This window comes from Aythya ferina, assembly GCF_964211825.1.
Source record: "Aythya ferina genome assembly, chromosome: 11".
Taxonomy (NCBI): Eukaryota; Metazoa; Chordata; class Aves; order Anseriformes; family Anatidae; genus Aythya; species Aythya ferina.
Window position 1 is genome coordinate 16,072,778 of NC_140307.1, and position 14,846 is coordinate 16,087,623.

At 37.5% G+C, this 14,846-nt stretch overlaps 1 protein-coding gene and 1 long non-coding RNA gene across 8 annotated transcripts in view; one reads left to right on the top strand and one right to left on the bottom strand.

The window, feature by feature from the left end:
- The window catches only part of OTUD7A (OTU deubiquitinase 7A), a 118,271-nt gene extending 114,948 nt beyond the window's left edge, over window positions 1-3,323 (top strand). For 6 of the 7 annotated variants that reach the window (XM_084532423.1, XM_084532422.1, XM_084532421.1 and 3 more), the window contains one exon: window positions 1,780-3,323. In XM_084532423.1, the coding sequence (XP_084388549.1) occupies window positions 1,780-3,213 (1,434 nt within the window). In that variant the 3' untranslated portion in view covers window positions 3,214-3,323. The remainder of the gene's footprint in view (window positions 1-1,779) is intronic. The other variant, XM_084532426.1, reaches the window with a different exon arrangement.
- Window positions 3,324-6,792: 3,469 nt separating this feature from the next.
- Window positions 6,793-14,759, bottom strand: LOC311442803. Its single transcript, XR_014696879.1, has 2 exons — window positions 14,668-14,759; window positions 6,793-8,873 (listed from the first exon to the last, which is right to left on the bottom strand). It is a non-coding gene; the product is annotated as an uncharacterized lncRNA (long non-coding RNA).
- Window positions 14,760-14,846: the final 87 nt, after the last annotated feature.

Consider the following 14,846-nt stretch of genomic DNA (forward strand, 5'->3'; position numbering starts at 1 on the left):
ACGCTGTCACTGCCATCTGGCTTGCAGCTTTTCTAGGTTTTTGTTTTTAAAACAGTTACTTGTACATTTTTGCAACTCGTATTTCTGTTCTGAAGTGTATTTTCTAGCTTTATCTTTCTTTTATTTATTTCAGTTCAGAAAAACCTTAAAACAATCATTCTCTCACCAGTTTTCTCAGAACTTTGGCTTGCTCTCCTGGTGCCACTGTTATGTCACCAGTCCCTCATCTTTTTTGTTTTTGAGAACAGATTTGGACTCCTGGACAGCTCCCAGTGTAGAGTGGCTGACAAAAGGCCGCAGACTGGCACTGAACTGGAGCCTGGTTCTTTCAGAAAACTGCTTTAGAACTGTGCCCAGCTGGCACCTTGTCAGCTGCAAATTTCTCTGCAAATTACATTGAATAGATTGAGAGGTTAGTCTAGAGGCAAAAGGTTGCTAGGAGAGGATGGAGGTGATTTAGACAGCCTACACAGATGGTATTTGAAAGGAGGAACACAACACAAAAGGAGACAGGATTTAACAAGCTGCAGGAGGGGAAAAAAATCCATTTTTATACAGTTTCACCCTAATGTGGTAGCCACCACATCAGAAAAAGGAGAAGCAAAATGATCCTGTAATTGTAAGCTGTGAACCTGAAACCTGTGGGACTGGGGTTGCCTCTCCCTGCTTTGGATTTGCCATGCGAGCATGGGCAAGTCACTTCAGCATTCATTTCCACCTTTGCCAAGTGACAGCTCTGCTCCCAGCTGGTTGACGAGGTGCTCAGGGATTCTAGAGAAACAACATCTAAGCACTTGGGGACAAGAGGTACGCATTTCTGTAGTGGAAATAAATACATCTCCAGAGCTATTCTACTTCATTATGTTTTGTATGCATGTTTTGAACTTAACTTCAGCAGATTATAGCTTCATGATGTTTGAATGCAAGACTAAATTTTGCAGGACTAAATAAATGCAGCCAAATTTTAAAGTTCTTAGGATCCTTGTAACTGCATTTTCAAGAAGATGCTTTATCACCTTACCTAAAACGTAACTTGGAACTCATGCTCCTTACATCAGTTTTACCTGCATTGTATTTCCAGTAAGAACAAATAGATAAAGAACTAATAGATATCTCATTGTATTCTTCAGTCCATTTGCTTAAGTTTAATATTTAACATGTTAGGCAAGTTGTTTAGCTCTGGGGCATTGTAACTTCCGTTTTCATGCACAGGAACCTGAACATTAATTTATGTAAGGTGTTTTGTGAACATTGTGAATTTTGAAATATTACTGCAGACAGGTTTGTGTGCTGCATCCCCCTCACAGCTTTCAGCAGAACCTCGCTTCCTTCCCATCAGTGGTAGCAGTTTCTTTCTAGGCTGTCTCCCGCCTGGCTGAGAGGCAGCAAGCATTGAGGATGCTTCCAGTGCAGTGGCTGAGCTCTATACACTGGTCAGCCGCTCAGCTAGTCAACGCAACCAGGGAAGCTGAGCTGCAGACCCCTGGACAGGAGCACTAACTTGCCTCTCTCTGTTATTCAGACACTGATTTTCACAGAACATCTGGCTGACTGACCTCTACTCTACAAATGTGCTTGAAATGAGCCAGGATTGTAGGATCAAGCAAGATAGATAGCACAGCCAAATAAGTGAAGAAACAAGTCTAAAATGTCAGTGTGTAAATTAAAAAGTAGGCTTTTAAAATCAATGTCAAAGTCTATATTAGATTTGTCTTTTTTGCATGGACTCCTTATATGAAACTGATTTTGCTGTACCTAATTATAGTTAATTTTCCATAGCAGGCCCCTTTGGCTCAACCAGAATCCCCTACAGCTTCAGCTGGGGAAGATGTTCAGTCTCTGGCTGACTCAATGGACTCGGACCGAGATTCCATCTGTAGTAATTCCAACGGCAATAATGGCAAAAACAGTAAAGAAAAAGAAAAGGACAAACAGAGGAAAGATAAAGACAAAAACAGGACGGATTCAGTTGCCAATAAAATAGGAAGCCTCAGTAAAAGCCTGGGAATTAAACTGAAAAAGAATATGGGTGGTCTCGGAGGCCTGGTGCATGGTAAAATGAGCAGGGCAAATTCAGGAAATGGGAAAAATGGTGACACCGTAGAGAAAGTCAAAGAGAAGAAGTCTAAGTCTCGAAAAGGGAGCAAAGAGGAATCTGGACAGTCTGCAAGCACTTCTCCATCTGAAAAGACCACTCCATCTCCTACTGACAGAGCTAGCAACTCACCCATTGAGAAGATGAACACTAAATCTTTCTCCGACAAGCAGTCTGACCCATGGAAGTACAGCACTGATGTGAAACTCAGCCTCAATATTTTGAGAGCTGCCATGCAGGGTGAACGGAAGTTTATTTTTGCTGGCCTTCTTTTGACCAGCCATAGGCATCAGTTCCACGAGGAGATGATAGGTTATTACCTGACCAGCGCACAGGAGCGTTTCAATGCAGAGCAGGAACAGAAAAGAAAGGATGCTGAGAAGAAGGCTGCACTGAATGGGTCCTCTACCAAGAAACTGGAGCCAGAAGCATATTCAAAAGAGAAGTTAGAAGCATCTCCTCAGGATAGGGCATCACCTGTCTTGCCTCAAAGCCATACAACTCAACTGGTTTTAAAATTTAAAGATCGCACTAGTCCCACACCTGGGTCATTTTCTTCACCTAGTAACGGTGCTAAGAGAAGCGGCCCCATCCCAGTCTCTGCCCACTATAGCCATACACCACCTGTTCAAAGGCAAAGCGTCATCCATCTGCATGATGTCAACTCCAAGCCATCGAGCTTCCAAGATGATACCTACAAGCCAGTTGTCGGCACCTTAAAAACCTGTGCCACGTACCCCCAGCAGAACAGGTCCCTGTCTTCTCAGAGCTACAGCCCAGCCCGGATATCTGGAATCCGTACGGTGAACACAGTGGAATCGCTGAGCTATGCCATGCCTACTGAACACAAGTCTCAGACATACACAAATGGATTCAATACCGGCGATATTAGAGACTGCTTAGAATATGCTGATGAGGATGCTCCTCAGACCTGGTTGAACAATGATAAAAACCAAGGCAGAAGCACAGTTTGCCCAATATATCCCATCCAGCAGAACCGCTGTAAGAAGGATAACTGTTCCTTTTATGGTCGTCCTGAGACTGAAAATTACTGTTCATACTGCTACAAAGAAGAGTTGAAGCGCAGGGAGAGAGAAAGCAAGGGACACAGGCATTGAGGATTCTTCTGTGACTATTTAGTTTTATCATTTTCTTACTTACAAAGTAAACAGTGTTGAATTGCAGTAAAAGGAATCCTTACAAAAAGAATAAAGGATTGATGAGTAAATTAGTGTCTAGCTTTTCGCTTTTCCGGGGCAATGAGGAAATAATAGGATTAATTTATCATAAAAAAATATATATATTATTTTCCATTTTGTCAGTGTCTTTTTTACATATAATGGTAAGCTGAAGGGTTGTTTACTTCTTTGTCAGTGCTGTGTATATGTTTGGTCAAAAATTTACTAATGGTGCCTGAATTTACACTGACATCACTCAGGTAGTAGTATGATAGGGGAAAGTCATAATACTGGAGATGTGGTGTTGCAGTAGGGTAGTATCTGCCTTGTAAACATTTGAAATTCTATAGTGATTATGAGAGTATTTTTTTTCCTCAGTAAAAGTTAAATTTTTAATAGTTTTTTTTTTTTTTTCCTTCAGGAGAGTAGTGGGTTTTGCATAATGCACATTTTTAACATGGCAGCATATTACATTATTACTAATGTTTGTACTTTAGTCTGAAATTTTAGTCTGGAACGATTCTAGGAAACTGGAAGTGAAAGGTCTGAATTCATGAAGGCTGTAGCTTTTCCTAATTTTAAGTTCTTACCAGTTATTTCTATGTTTCCATGAAAAAGTAGATTTGAGCCAATTTTATTTCTACTGATTTTTTAAACAAGTTTTATAAAAGATACATTATGACCTGCAAGACTTCACTTCCTAAAAAACAAAAAAACAAACAAAAAAAAACCCTACACGTAGTATGGTTTCGGGCACTGGAATCTCAGTTCTATTTTCATTGTTATTAAAATTGGAAGAAATATTAAAATAAGAAAAATGAGGTTTGAAAAATTTGATGGCTAGCTAGGAAATTTAGGATTAGTTTAGTGCTGAATGAACTGCTTGTCCAAAAATGTATCGCATCAGTGGATTCCCTTAACCATTATATGAGGTTAATCATTATTTATTCCTTTTCCAACATCGTTGTTTGTTAGTTGTTGCAGACATAATTACTTCTGAGCATTTGTTGACAACACTTGACTCTCCCTATTTTTTTAGTCGTCTCCTGCAGTGAGTTCTTTATCTGCCAGGAGGCTCCAAGATGGCTATAAAGTACCTCCAAGTATGATCCTCCTAGTGCAGATTTGCACAAGTCTGAAACCAAATATTTATGTAAGTTTTTGGAGTCCCTTTGAAAATACAACTTTGTTCATAGAAACATTTCTGTAAAACACACCAGAAATACTGTTAAAGTAGATGTATGAAATTAGCAAGTCTTCCTGATAACAGCATATGCAGTTTTTACACCCCTCTACTGCCTACTGACAGAATATAATAAGAAGTTACACTTGAAAGCAATGGTTCATCTACTGTCTACCTATGGGTTTTTTTTGAGAAAGATCTCATTTTCCACAAATAAGTGAAGTGTTGCCTTCAAGACTACTTGCTCTGCCAAGTAAAGGTGCAGAACATGAGTTTTACCTTACACATTATAGAATAGCACTTCTCTGGCCTGCACAAAAGAGATTCTTTCCCAGGAATCATTTCTCATTCTTTCCTTCTGTACCCTAATTTTTATTCTTTGCATGGGTGATGCCATTTGACTTGTGTCCAGTTAATGTGAGTTAGTCTTGAAGCTAAGCGTGAAGTAGTCTGTGAAAGATGATGCACAATCTAATATTGATGCTCACTTGCTTTCTGGAAAAGCTCATAGGTGTTTGGTAATGTACCACAGAAATTTGTGAAACTGAGCATATGCTTAAAATTGACCATATGTTTAGGTTTTCTGCTGGATGGGAGATTTGAAGAATGCTTTAAAAATAAGTCTGCTAGCCACTTCTAAGAAGTCCTAAAAGCTGTTCCATGAATCCAGACCTGTACTTCATATTTCTTGTAGTATAGTGAGCATACACTGGATGTCACTAAATTTGCAGTCATACATAAAAGGGCAATTTTGGTGAGGTTAATGAAAAGTTAAAACTCAATGTGACTTCTTTGCTTAAGGTAAGCAGATTCTAAATCCCATGTCTCTGGTTGTAAACACTGGTAAACAGTGTCCTTTTTTGGTTAACTGTTGTGATTACATGCAAATTTTCATTGCCAAAGAAATCTGTGATTTCAGATTATGTTAAAGCAAGTCACATTATGTTAAATCAAACATCGTATTTGATTGTATTTGCTGCTGAGATGGATAAAATTGACAGGATAAAACATCAAATGAAGAACTATTCGGGTATTTAGGAATTCTTAGACCGTCAGAGTAGCAGTAGCATTTGATACTCAGAGAAATGCTTCTGTGTGAAGTTGTGCTTAAGAAGTATTACATTAGCAGCAAACTCCACCAGCCCATGTATCTGAGTCAGTTGTATCCTTTTCTGAATGAGGAGAAAAATAACAGCACATATGTAAAACCAAGAAATTACCATGAGAATTTGCTGGTTCCCATTTGTCAAAGGGGTTGTTTCTATAGTATGTTTTAAAGATGTAATATTCCCAAAACAAATAAGTATGCAGAAGGCTAATATTTAGATTATGACTCGCATCTAAATTACTGAATAGAGATTGTGACTGTGTTAGATTATTTTGAGAAATTAATTGGTCCTCCAAATAACAATAGGCTTTTCTATAAAGGATAGCGTTTACTCTCGTCCTTAGTCACTCAAATATTCCCATAAGTATTAACCACTACTGTTTGCTCATTTAAAAAAAAATAATTACATGATGTAATGATAGAACACTTTTTAGTTGTGCCAGTTTCCTCGGAGTCCTTTTCTTGATAACTCTTTATAAAAAGTTTGCTTAATATTCCTGCTTGCTTTGAGAACTTCTTTCATTTAAAATCTTACCTGTCTTTTCCTCAGTTGTTTCCTCTCTTCCCCTCTCCCCCCAAGAGTTATTGTGATGATAATGATGATGATGATTATTATTGTTATTTTAAATTCTGAGCAGATGCATCTCTATTTGTGTCAGTTTTCTACCAGGGACACCATATTTGGAATTAAACAGTCCAGATACACAGAAACAGTTTCCTTCTGAAGGGAGTGTCCCATTAAAAGCAGACTATAGTTACAAAAGCTATTTTCTACCTGTTTTTTTCAGAGAGAATTCCCAACTTTGTGAGTTGTATTCACCAGCCTCGAAAGAAATCATGCCATTCCTTATCTGGCTGTGAGAAAGCATAATCTTCAAATGTATTTTGTTCTTGCACTAAATAGCTAACCTTTGACTGTTCTTTTGTGTCAATTTTTCTTATGTTGAAAGCATATCAGTGAGTACATCTCCATGCCTGATCTACCCCCTCTACCTTTCAGAGCTTGTTAGTTACCAATTTGCCCAAGCTGTACAGAAGTCACTTTTGGTTTTGGAGCCCCTGTTCATGTCTTCTGTTAGCTCAAGTGGCTGCAATGCACATGCTTCTTTTTGCAATTGTGTGTGCTTTTTTTTTTTTTTTTCTCCTTGATACACTACCAGATTCCAAAATACAGACTAAATCCTGGGTAGGCTATTCCTTCCCAGAATAGATACAAAATCACTAGGAGATATTTAGGTTGGAAGAAGCTGGAATTTTTCAAATGTGTGTGTGTGTGCAATTTTTCTACTTTAAAAAAGTCTTTAAATCTATTATGCAAACTTTTTTTTTTAATGCAAACTTTTTTTTTTTTTTACTTTGTTCTTAAACTTGGATACAAAGGTCTGCTCATAACAGAGGAGGCTTCTAGTATGTAATATATTTCAATCACACTTTATATTAAAGTTTCGTTTAAAATGCTTTATAAAGAGTTAATAAATATATTGCCAGACTTTACAAGTATTTTTTCAGATGTGGGTATCACTTGCAAGTGGCTAACAAGCAGCTCATTCAGAAGAAGGTGGCATAGATTATCAAAACCAACTTAAGATGTTTTGGATTTTAAAATGATTGATTAATCTTTTGCTAATATAGTTCATTGAGCCTTATAAGTGCAATGGAATATAATGCGTGACCCAGCTTTCTTTAGCACTTGGTCCTTTCTTCCCAAGTCAAAGATAGCATAAGAAGAATCAGTTAAAGAAAGATGCTATATTTGGAAGGTTTTGTGTTGCTTACTTCTTAATAAGTCTAACTAGGCCAAGTGAAGTCTTCAGAGTCGTCTTTTCTAAAACTGCAAAACTCATGAGATGAGCAGTGGTACTTGATACAGAAAGCGTTGAGGAGAGATGCTTAACGTGGATTTGTGCACCATTTGACTGCAGATCGAAGCAGTCTGCTGAGGCAATATCAGTCCTTGTACATACAGGCATATTCAGGGTAATCTACTTCTCTTGTGATGATGAATGTGTAGATATCAAAAAATGCACAGCACAGATCTGACAAAATACTGCCCTCCAACTCTGATTCTGCAAGCAATTACACTGGTGCTCAACTTCACCAATATGAATAGTCTTCCTGATGTCAAGGAGACTGCACATTTTCAGAAACTTAACATAACTGTTAAGAAACTTACCATAAATGTTTGTGGGATCAAGGCCTGAGCCCTTTAGCCAGTGTTTGTTCCCCTCAGGCTGCCAGTTGTTGCTCTTCCAGTGAGAGAATCGATGAGAATTTTGCCTGAGGTGTAGGGGGATGCCTTAGGCCTCTTGGATGAAATCTGCTGTCCTTTGAAATCTGTGAACAGAATGCTGTCAGCAGTGGGGGCCTTAAACCAGGTGCTTCACAGACGCACAGCTTGAAAGCTGAATGTGAGAATAGAGCATGAGCTAGTACGGGAGTAAGGTCTTCATAACACTGGGAATGTTTTTGCACAGTTAGAAACCCGTATGTTGATAGAAACCACAATAATCTCAAATAAACGTAGGTCCAGTAAAGCAAAATAACTGATGCTGATTGTAGATGGCTTTTCAGCTTAATGTATTTTAAGTCTCTGTCAGTGTACCTGAAGCATATTTCTTTTAAGGTATGGCAGCTTACATAGAGGATCACCAAATGGTATACAGCATAGAATTTAAATTATTTCAATAACAGGCACTAATATTGATTTTAATTTGCACATTAATTTCCAGTGTATATGACTAAAAATACTATATTGTTATAAATGAGAGGAAAAAACCACAAAGGTGTTTCTAAGTATGTTCTGTTTGTAGACTTAAGGCTGTATTATGTTGGAATTTTACAAGCCAAGTTTAAATTGTAATATAGAAATTATTTTTATATTATTTTCAAAATATGCTACAGAGCAATATTTTGCGCCTTTATTATAAACAGGGTCATCATTTTAGTAGGTTACCTTCCAAAGTGCTGGTAGAAATTAACCATGAAAAGAAAGCTTTGTAAAAATGTACTTGTTTCTAACTGCTCTGTCTGTTGTGCACATCTATGTCTAATGAGAGTTGAATATACAATTTTTTTTAATTGAAAAGCTTTAAATTTTTCTTTATATATTTTGGTACAACACTATTGCTCCCTGTCTCCTTCCACTCTTCTTTCCAGTCCCTACAAGTAGCCACTTTTATAAGCAGCTTCTGAATAAACATTCATCTGGAGAGTTTTCTTACCAAATGAAACATTTCTGCGCAGATATTAATTGACTTGGGACGTTCATAACACACCCTGAATCCACTGAATTAGGATTATTTTCCTTTTCTGAAAAAAAGAACGGTGGATTTATTATACCTTCCAAATGAATATCAAGAATTAATAATCAGTGCAATCATCTAGCATGTGTAGGGAGAAAATCACTCTAGATCATATAAATATCATCCTCTAATTGGCAGATACATCGTGTCTTGATATATATCAAATGTGTTGTCTCCCTGCAGATTAAAGTGTTCAGATTTCATTCCTAAATATTTTTTTGTACTGTACATATTGATTAATGGTGAAGTGTGCAAAAAAAGACTTTGCAAACTAATGTATATGTTAAGGTGGGAGTCGGTATAGCTTTTAAAATTCCATAACTTCTATGATTTGATTTGTTGGGCGTGGGTGGGTGGGGTGGTGTGTGTTTGTTTTAAGAATTTCCTATTAAGGTATGTACTGCAACCAAAAATGTCAAATCTGGATGCCTAATGTTAGGATTCTGCATCTAGGTTTCTCCTAATGAATAGACATACAGGTTTTAATGTTACTGAACAGCAATTTCTGTGGGAGCACAAGCTCTTTCTTGGTTTCAGAAAATCAAATGGGCATCACTCCAACACACATTCAGGGCTTTTCTTTAATATTCTACTCTTCCATTCACTCAATGGAAATTACATTTCATCTTCAGCGATTTTCCATGTATGAACAAATAATTGGGCTTGTTCTTAAGGTGATTGCTTGAATATGGAGAGACTTGCTTTCTACCAAAACACCATATCATTGTACGTTTAACTACTGCATTCATAACAGGCCTAGGGTATTCCACTGATTTGGGGCAGGGGAGGGATATAAACCTTTTTTTCTTGGATATCATGATTACTTTTTTTTTTTTTTCCTTCTGAAGTAGATATGCTATTCTGATTGCTGTTTTTTCTCCCATTACCTGAATGCATGTACTGTACCAAGTGAATTGAAATGGCTGATGCACATTTTGCACTGTGGAAAACACAATATGGGTAAAAGCCACTGGGTTCCAAACAGCCTTAAAATTATGACTCTCTGGGGACTGAGAGTCACTTAACTGGATGCAGCCTCTGTCCCACTTCCTCATTTAGCAAAGAGAGTAAAACACTTTAGCCTGCTTTAGTCTGCATAAGGGTCTGCATACTCATCTAAATAACCTGTCATTTTTGAAGACATTTTTATTTAAAAAAAAATTACAATTTGTTGATAACCGTCAGTGTGTCAGAAAACCTTGGTCAAAAAAAGCAACAAGGGTAAAAATAGTCGAATGGTGGGTAGTGTAGTAACCATGGCACCAAAGTACTAAACAAGGGAAAACAGTTGTTTTATCAAAAAACTATTTCCTGTGAAGACTGGAAGCTATGTACATCTTCCTGTATTCTGGGAAAGCACAGAAACGTGTTGCTGTTCATCTCTGCATCTACTCTAGCCTCTTACTTTGATGCAGAAGCTCACTACTGGGGAGGAATGGAGAGAACAATGGCAGGTTTGCTTCTCTCATTAAGTGAATGCTATTGTAATGGCAGGAGCATCTGAAATTGCAAAAGTGTGATCCACTGTTAGAACTAGACTTAGTGCCTAAGATGCTTCTCTGTGAGAGCTGTGTATTTAATTTTTCCTTTTCCCCTTTCAAATGATTTTTTTTTAAAGCAGGAAATTCAAAAAAGGGAAGAGAAAAGAAAAAAAAGCTTGTTGCTTGTATGATAATGACCCAGTTCTTTGTTTGTGTGGAAAATCAATGTAAACATGAAAATGGAGTTATACGGGAGTTGCATTTTCCTTCTCAGACAACTGAGAGGTAAAAGGCACCTTTTGAGGTAAATCTCATGAAAGTGCTTTGCCACAGAATAAAATTAGAATCCTTTGGCATAGAAATTCTGCCCAATGAAGCCTGGCAGTGTGTCAGGAGCCTGAGAGCCACGGCCAGCCTAGCTGAAACAGATACAGTTCCTTCTGGATGGTGGTGTCTAAACAGTATCTCCGCAGTACAGATGGAGTGAACACTGCCTTGTTGTCATTTGCCTCTAGGTTTGAGTAACACAAAGCCTCTTCCCCATGCTTTTGGGTAAAATATGCAGGAGATGCTGCAGCAAACCGTAGCATCTCAGGCTAAAAGCGTGCCCTATGTCTCCTTTCAATATGGGTTTGCAATCAGGTATGGACTGAAACACAGCCATGTGGGCGTAATAGAACCGCTCGTCTCTCAACTTTGCAAACTGTATGCACTTATGTTTTAATACTAACAAAAATGAAGGAATGATTTTGGTTTTGTTGCTCAAGATTCCGAGTACTGTAAATACAGCCTTTGTATAATGCACAAAGTGCATGTACAGTACAGAAAACGCTGTTCCCGTGGAGCCTCTCAAGGAGCTTTGCATGTACATGATACCAATCTCAGTTCATTCATCACAAACCAAGGAGAACAAACAAGATTTAAGCCCAGATTAAGTAATGAATGGAATTAGACACTCAAACCTAAACATTGAGGAGTTCCCAGCCACAGCTGGGACCATAGGCCAGCTTTGAGTTTTGTAGAAAACTGTCCAAATCATGTAGGTTAGGTCTGTGCTCTTTCCCGGGGAGGAGCAGTTACTTCCATGTGTTTTTCAAGCCCACTGTTCTTACCCTGGTAACTCCATGTTGTGTTTGTAATGTGCCAGCCTTACCATGATTCAGCTGTGATGCAGTTTTTCAGAACTGTATGGCTCTTGTGTTCCTGTTGGGATCAATCTAGAGCTTTATTGTTCAATTTCAAGTAGTAAGTTACTGTTATAAACTTTTTGTGACATCTTGAAGTTAACTGTTGCATGGCTGAAAGACTTTGTTCTCCTTGGAAGGCCTTGTTCCTCCTCCTTGATTCTTGTGACTGACATTTTTGTATGGGAACAGTTGAATGAAGCATTAAAAAGATCAATGCAATTCACATGTATTTCTGACATTCGGTATACTTTTTTATGTGTGCATCCTACACAGTCCAGTGTTGTTACAACCCAATGCTTCTCAGATAAGGGCAAATTTTGTAGGACAATCCAAAGTACTTTACATAAAAGGTATACAAAAGGGATGAGTAGTGATTTGATCACAACTTTATACTATATAATGTGCCCTCCCCAAATTGCTTGTATATGTTATTTTGCTACCTGCTAATATTTTTCCTTTCACATTCTACTTCCCTAGCCAAGTCCTAAAGCTCTTTCTTCTCATTTGTGCAGGATATTTTTTAAGCCTCTGGCAGATTTTTCTTCTATGTTAAGTTTGCATATGGAGCGGCTTTTCTGCACAAAGATTTGAAATAGCATGGATGTCACACTCTTAGTTTATAGAAGTTCATTTACTCATTAACAAAAGGTCTCTGTTCAATTATATAACCAAAACTAATTAATTATAAAAATGAGGACAGGTAATGTGACCCTTTCTAATAACCTAGCAAAGTCAGCATTTTTAAAACCGAAGAAATGTATGATAAATGTATTTGTCACTTCAGTCCATGTTTCAAAGAAAGATAGTTGGCTCTCACCAAAGCTTAAGTAAGGTTAACAAGGAATAAAGGAAGACTCACTATTTTTTTGTTGGCTAGTGTCCTGGTTTCAGAATTCAACTTTCTGGTAGGCACACCACCTTTCTTATTTTTCAGAGCTTGAGTTTCTTACTGTCTTCTATAAGTTTATACTATTTTAGCAAAGATTGATTTTGGATTTTAAAAAAAAAAGTATATATATCAGAAATTTATTTAAAGCTGAAGTGACTTTACAGGTTTCTCCATATTTGACAATTTTCATGCAAAACATGGTGTATGAATGAAGTGAATTTATCTTTTTCCATTGCCTTCCCTATTCATAATTTAAAGATGCTATTGGTTGCAGTCACTTTTGTCTGCAAAGAAAACACTTGATCATTTTTAAGCTGCCACATGTTTAAATCCATTTTTCAAATGAAGCGAGCATTAAACAATGTTAAAGGATAATTAATATTTTTTGTTGTGAAACGTGTGAGTTCTTGAGAACCTTTTCTACATACAGTTTTCATTCTAATTCAATTTAAATGTCATTTTTAATCTGATCCATACTTTGACAAAGATGATGTGTAAGAGCTGTTTTTAGCAGTTGGATTGTTACTTTGTAAAGTATTAAGCACTAAACCAATTTTTGCAATAGCTAGTAAAACTTGCTTATGTTTTGAAAAACTTCCAGTTATAACTGTCGCACTTTTTATAGCAGAACTGTATTTAATTTCTTTCTTTTATGAAAGATTACTCCAAGTAACTGATAGCTCTGTAATCTGTGTGAGTTGGCTTCTCCATTATTTGAAACGGAGAGAAGCTATAATGCCTATTCAATAAAACTAATTTATTTCTAAAGTATTTGTTTGCTTGAATTCTTATTTGTGCTTTTTATGCATTCTCCTCAGCGTTATGCTGGGGAAACGCTGAAGCATGGAAGAGGAGCGTGCAGGGAGCATGCTGCAAACCAGTGGGGTTATAATTGGCTCGTCACAAGCTTCCATTCTGTTGCCATAAAGTCACTCAGTTTCAAGATTAATTTGCATAAACTAGGTAATTGGCAAAAGCCAGAAATCAGGCACTGTCAGGCCTGTTCAGCTTTAGTTTTTATGGAGTATTCTGAGCTCCTAGGCTCTAAAGGCACAAGGCCCTCCCATGCAAGGACTGCTGCAACACCTTGGGCTGTGATAGTTGTTACTCTCCTCAGGAAATTCAGGCCTAGAAATGACCATTCATTAATTAACCATTTATTTAAGAACTTTTGTTTCTAACACAAATTTGCATAGTAAGCTTCTGCCTTTGGATCTCATTTCACTCCTGAGTAGTTTGTTGCCCTTGGAGTGCTTGTACCCTCTGACGGGGCCATTCCTTAACCATCTCTGTGTCAAGTTAAATAGCCTGAGCTTTCCAAGGGTGTTGCAAAGGTGTATCTCCAGTTCTACAACCTTTCCCATGCCCATGCTTTGACTCTCCTCCAGCTTTTTAGCATCTCCCTTGATCTGTAGGTACCTGAATCAGACTGACAGTTTTTTTCTAAAACACACTCCAGATTCAACAAGAGTTAATTCAGACAGATCCTGCTGCAGGCTGTGGTAGGAGGTGAGTCAATCATTGCAGCCTTTCTTCTGAATTAGTCTCTGACTCCATGTAAGAATTGATAGTTTTTAAGTTTCAGTACCAGCTTCCCTAACAGAAAACATTGTATGTTTATTCTCGAAGATGTTTTTAGTCTTTTTGGGTATAAGATGTGCAAAGAACTCTCATTCAGTTGCTCTTTGACCTAGTCTTTTTCAGATTTCTTACTTCCTGAGCTAAAGACCTCCATCTGGTGAGTAGCTAAGGGTGTGCATTAATTTTTCCTAAATGTCTGACTTAATCTTTATTGTATCAAGCCCATATGGTTTGTTTGGTTTTTGATTTTTACTGAGCAATCTGTACTAGCACCCTATCATGTATTTTTTTGATAGTAATTCTTTTAAGTACTTTTCCCCCGTGATTGATAAAATTATATGATAGTGTAGGGCTGGCCCTCCTTTGAGACACTGGATTGGTGGCAAAATGTTTGATCAGTTAAACACCTAATCTTTTCCAGTAAGCTAAAAAGTTTTGAAAGGGCCTATTTTCTCTAACACAATACAGTGTTTTGTTTTGTTTTTATTTCACCCTTCTTTCATTCTTGATTAAAATTCCATCTTAACCACTTCATTATTTTGCCTATGTTCACAGTACACCATTACCTTCAGTAGTTGTTGTTTGACAACCTCTTTGAATTGGGGATAAATCAGTGATAAAATAATTTCCAAAACAAAAATCAAAATCTTTCAACACACCTACCTGTTCTGCAGTTCTCAAAGGTTCCATGTGCTTCCATCTATTAATGTGCCAGCCTGCCATTAGGATTTCCTTTATTCCTCATGCAAATGTACTGGACCTAATAGGCAGAAAAGAAGCTAAGGATCAGCAGGGGTTATGGAACTGCTCAGATCTATGCATTTGCTGAAGAGTCTTCTTGA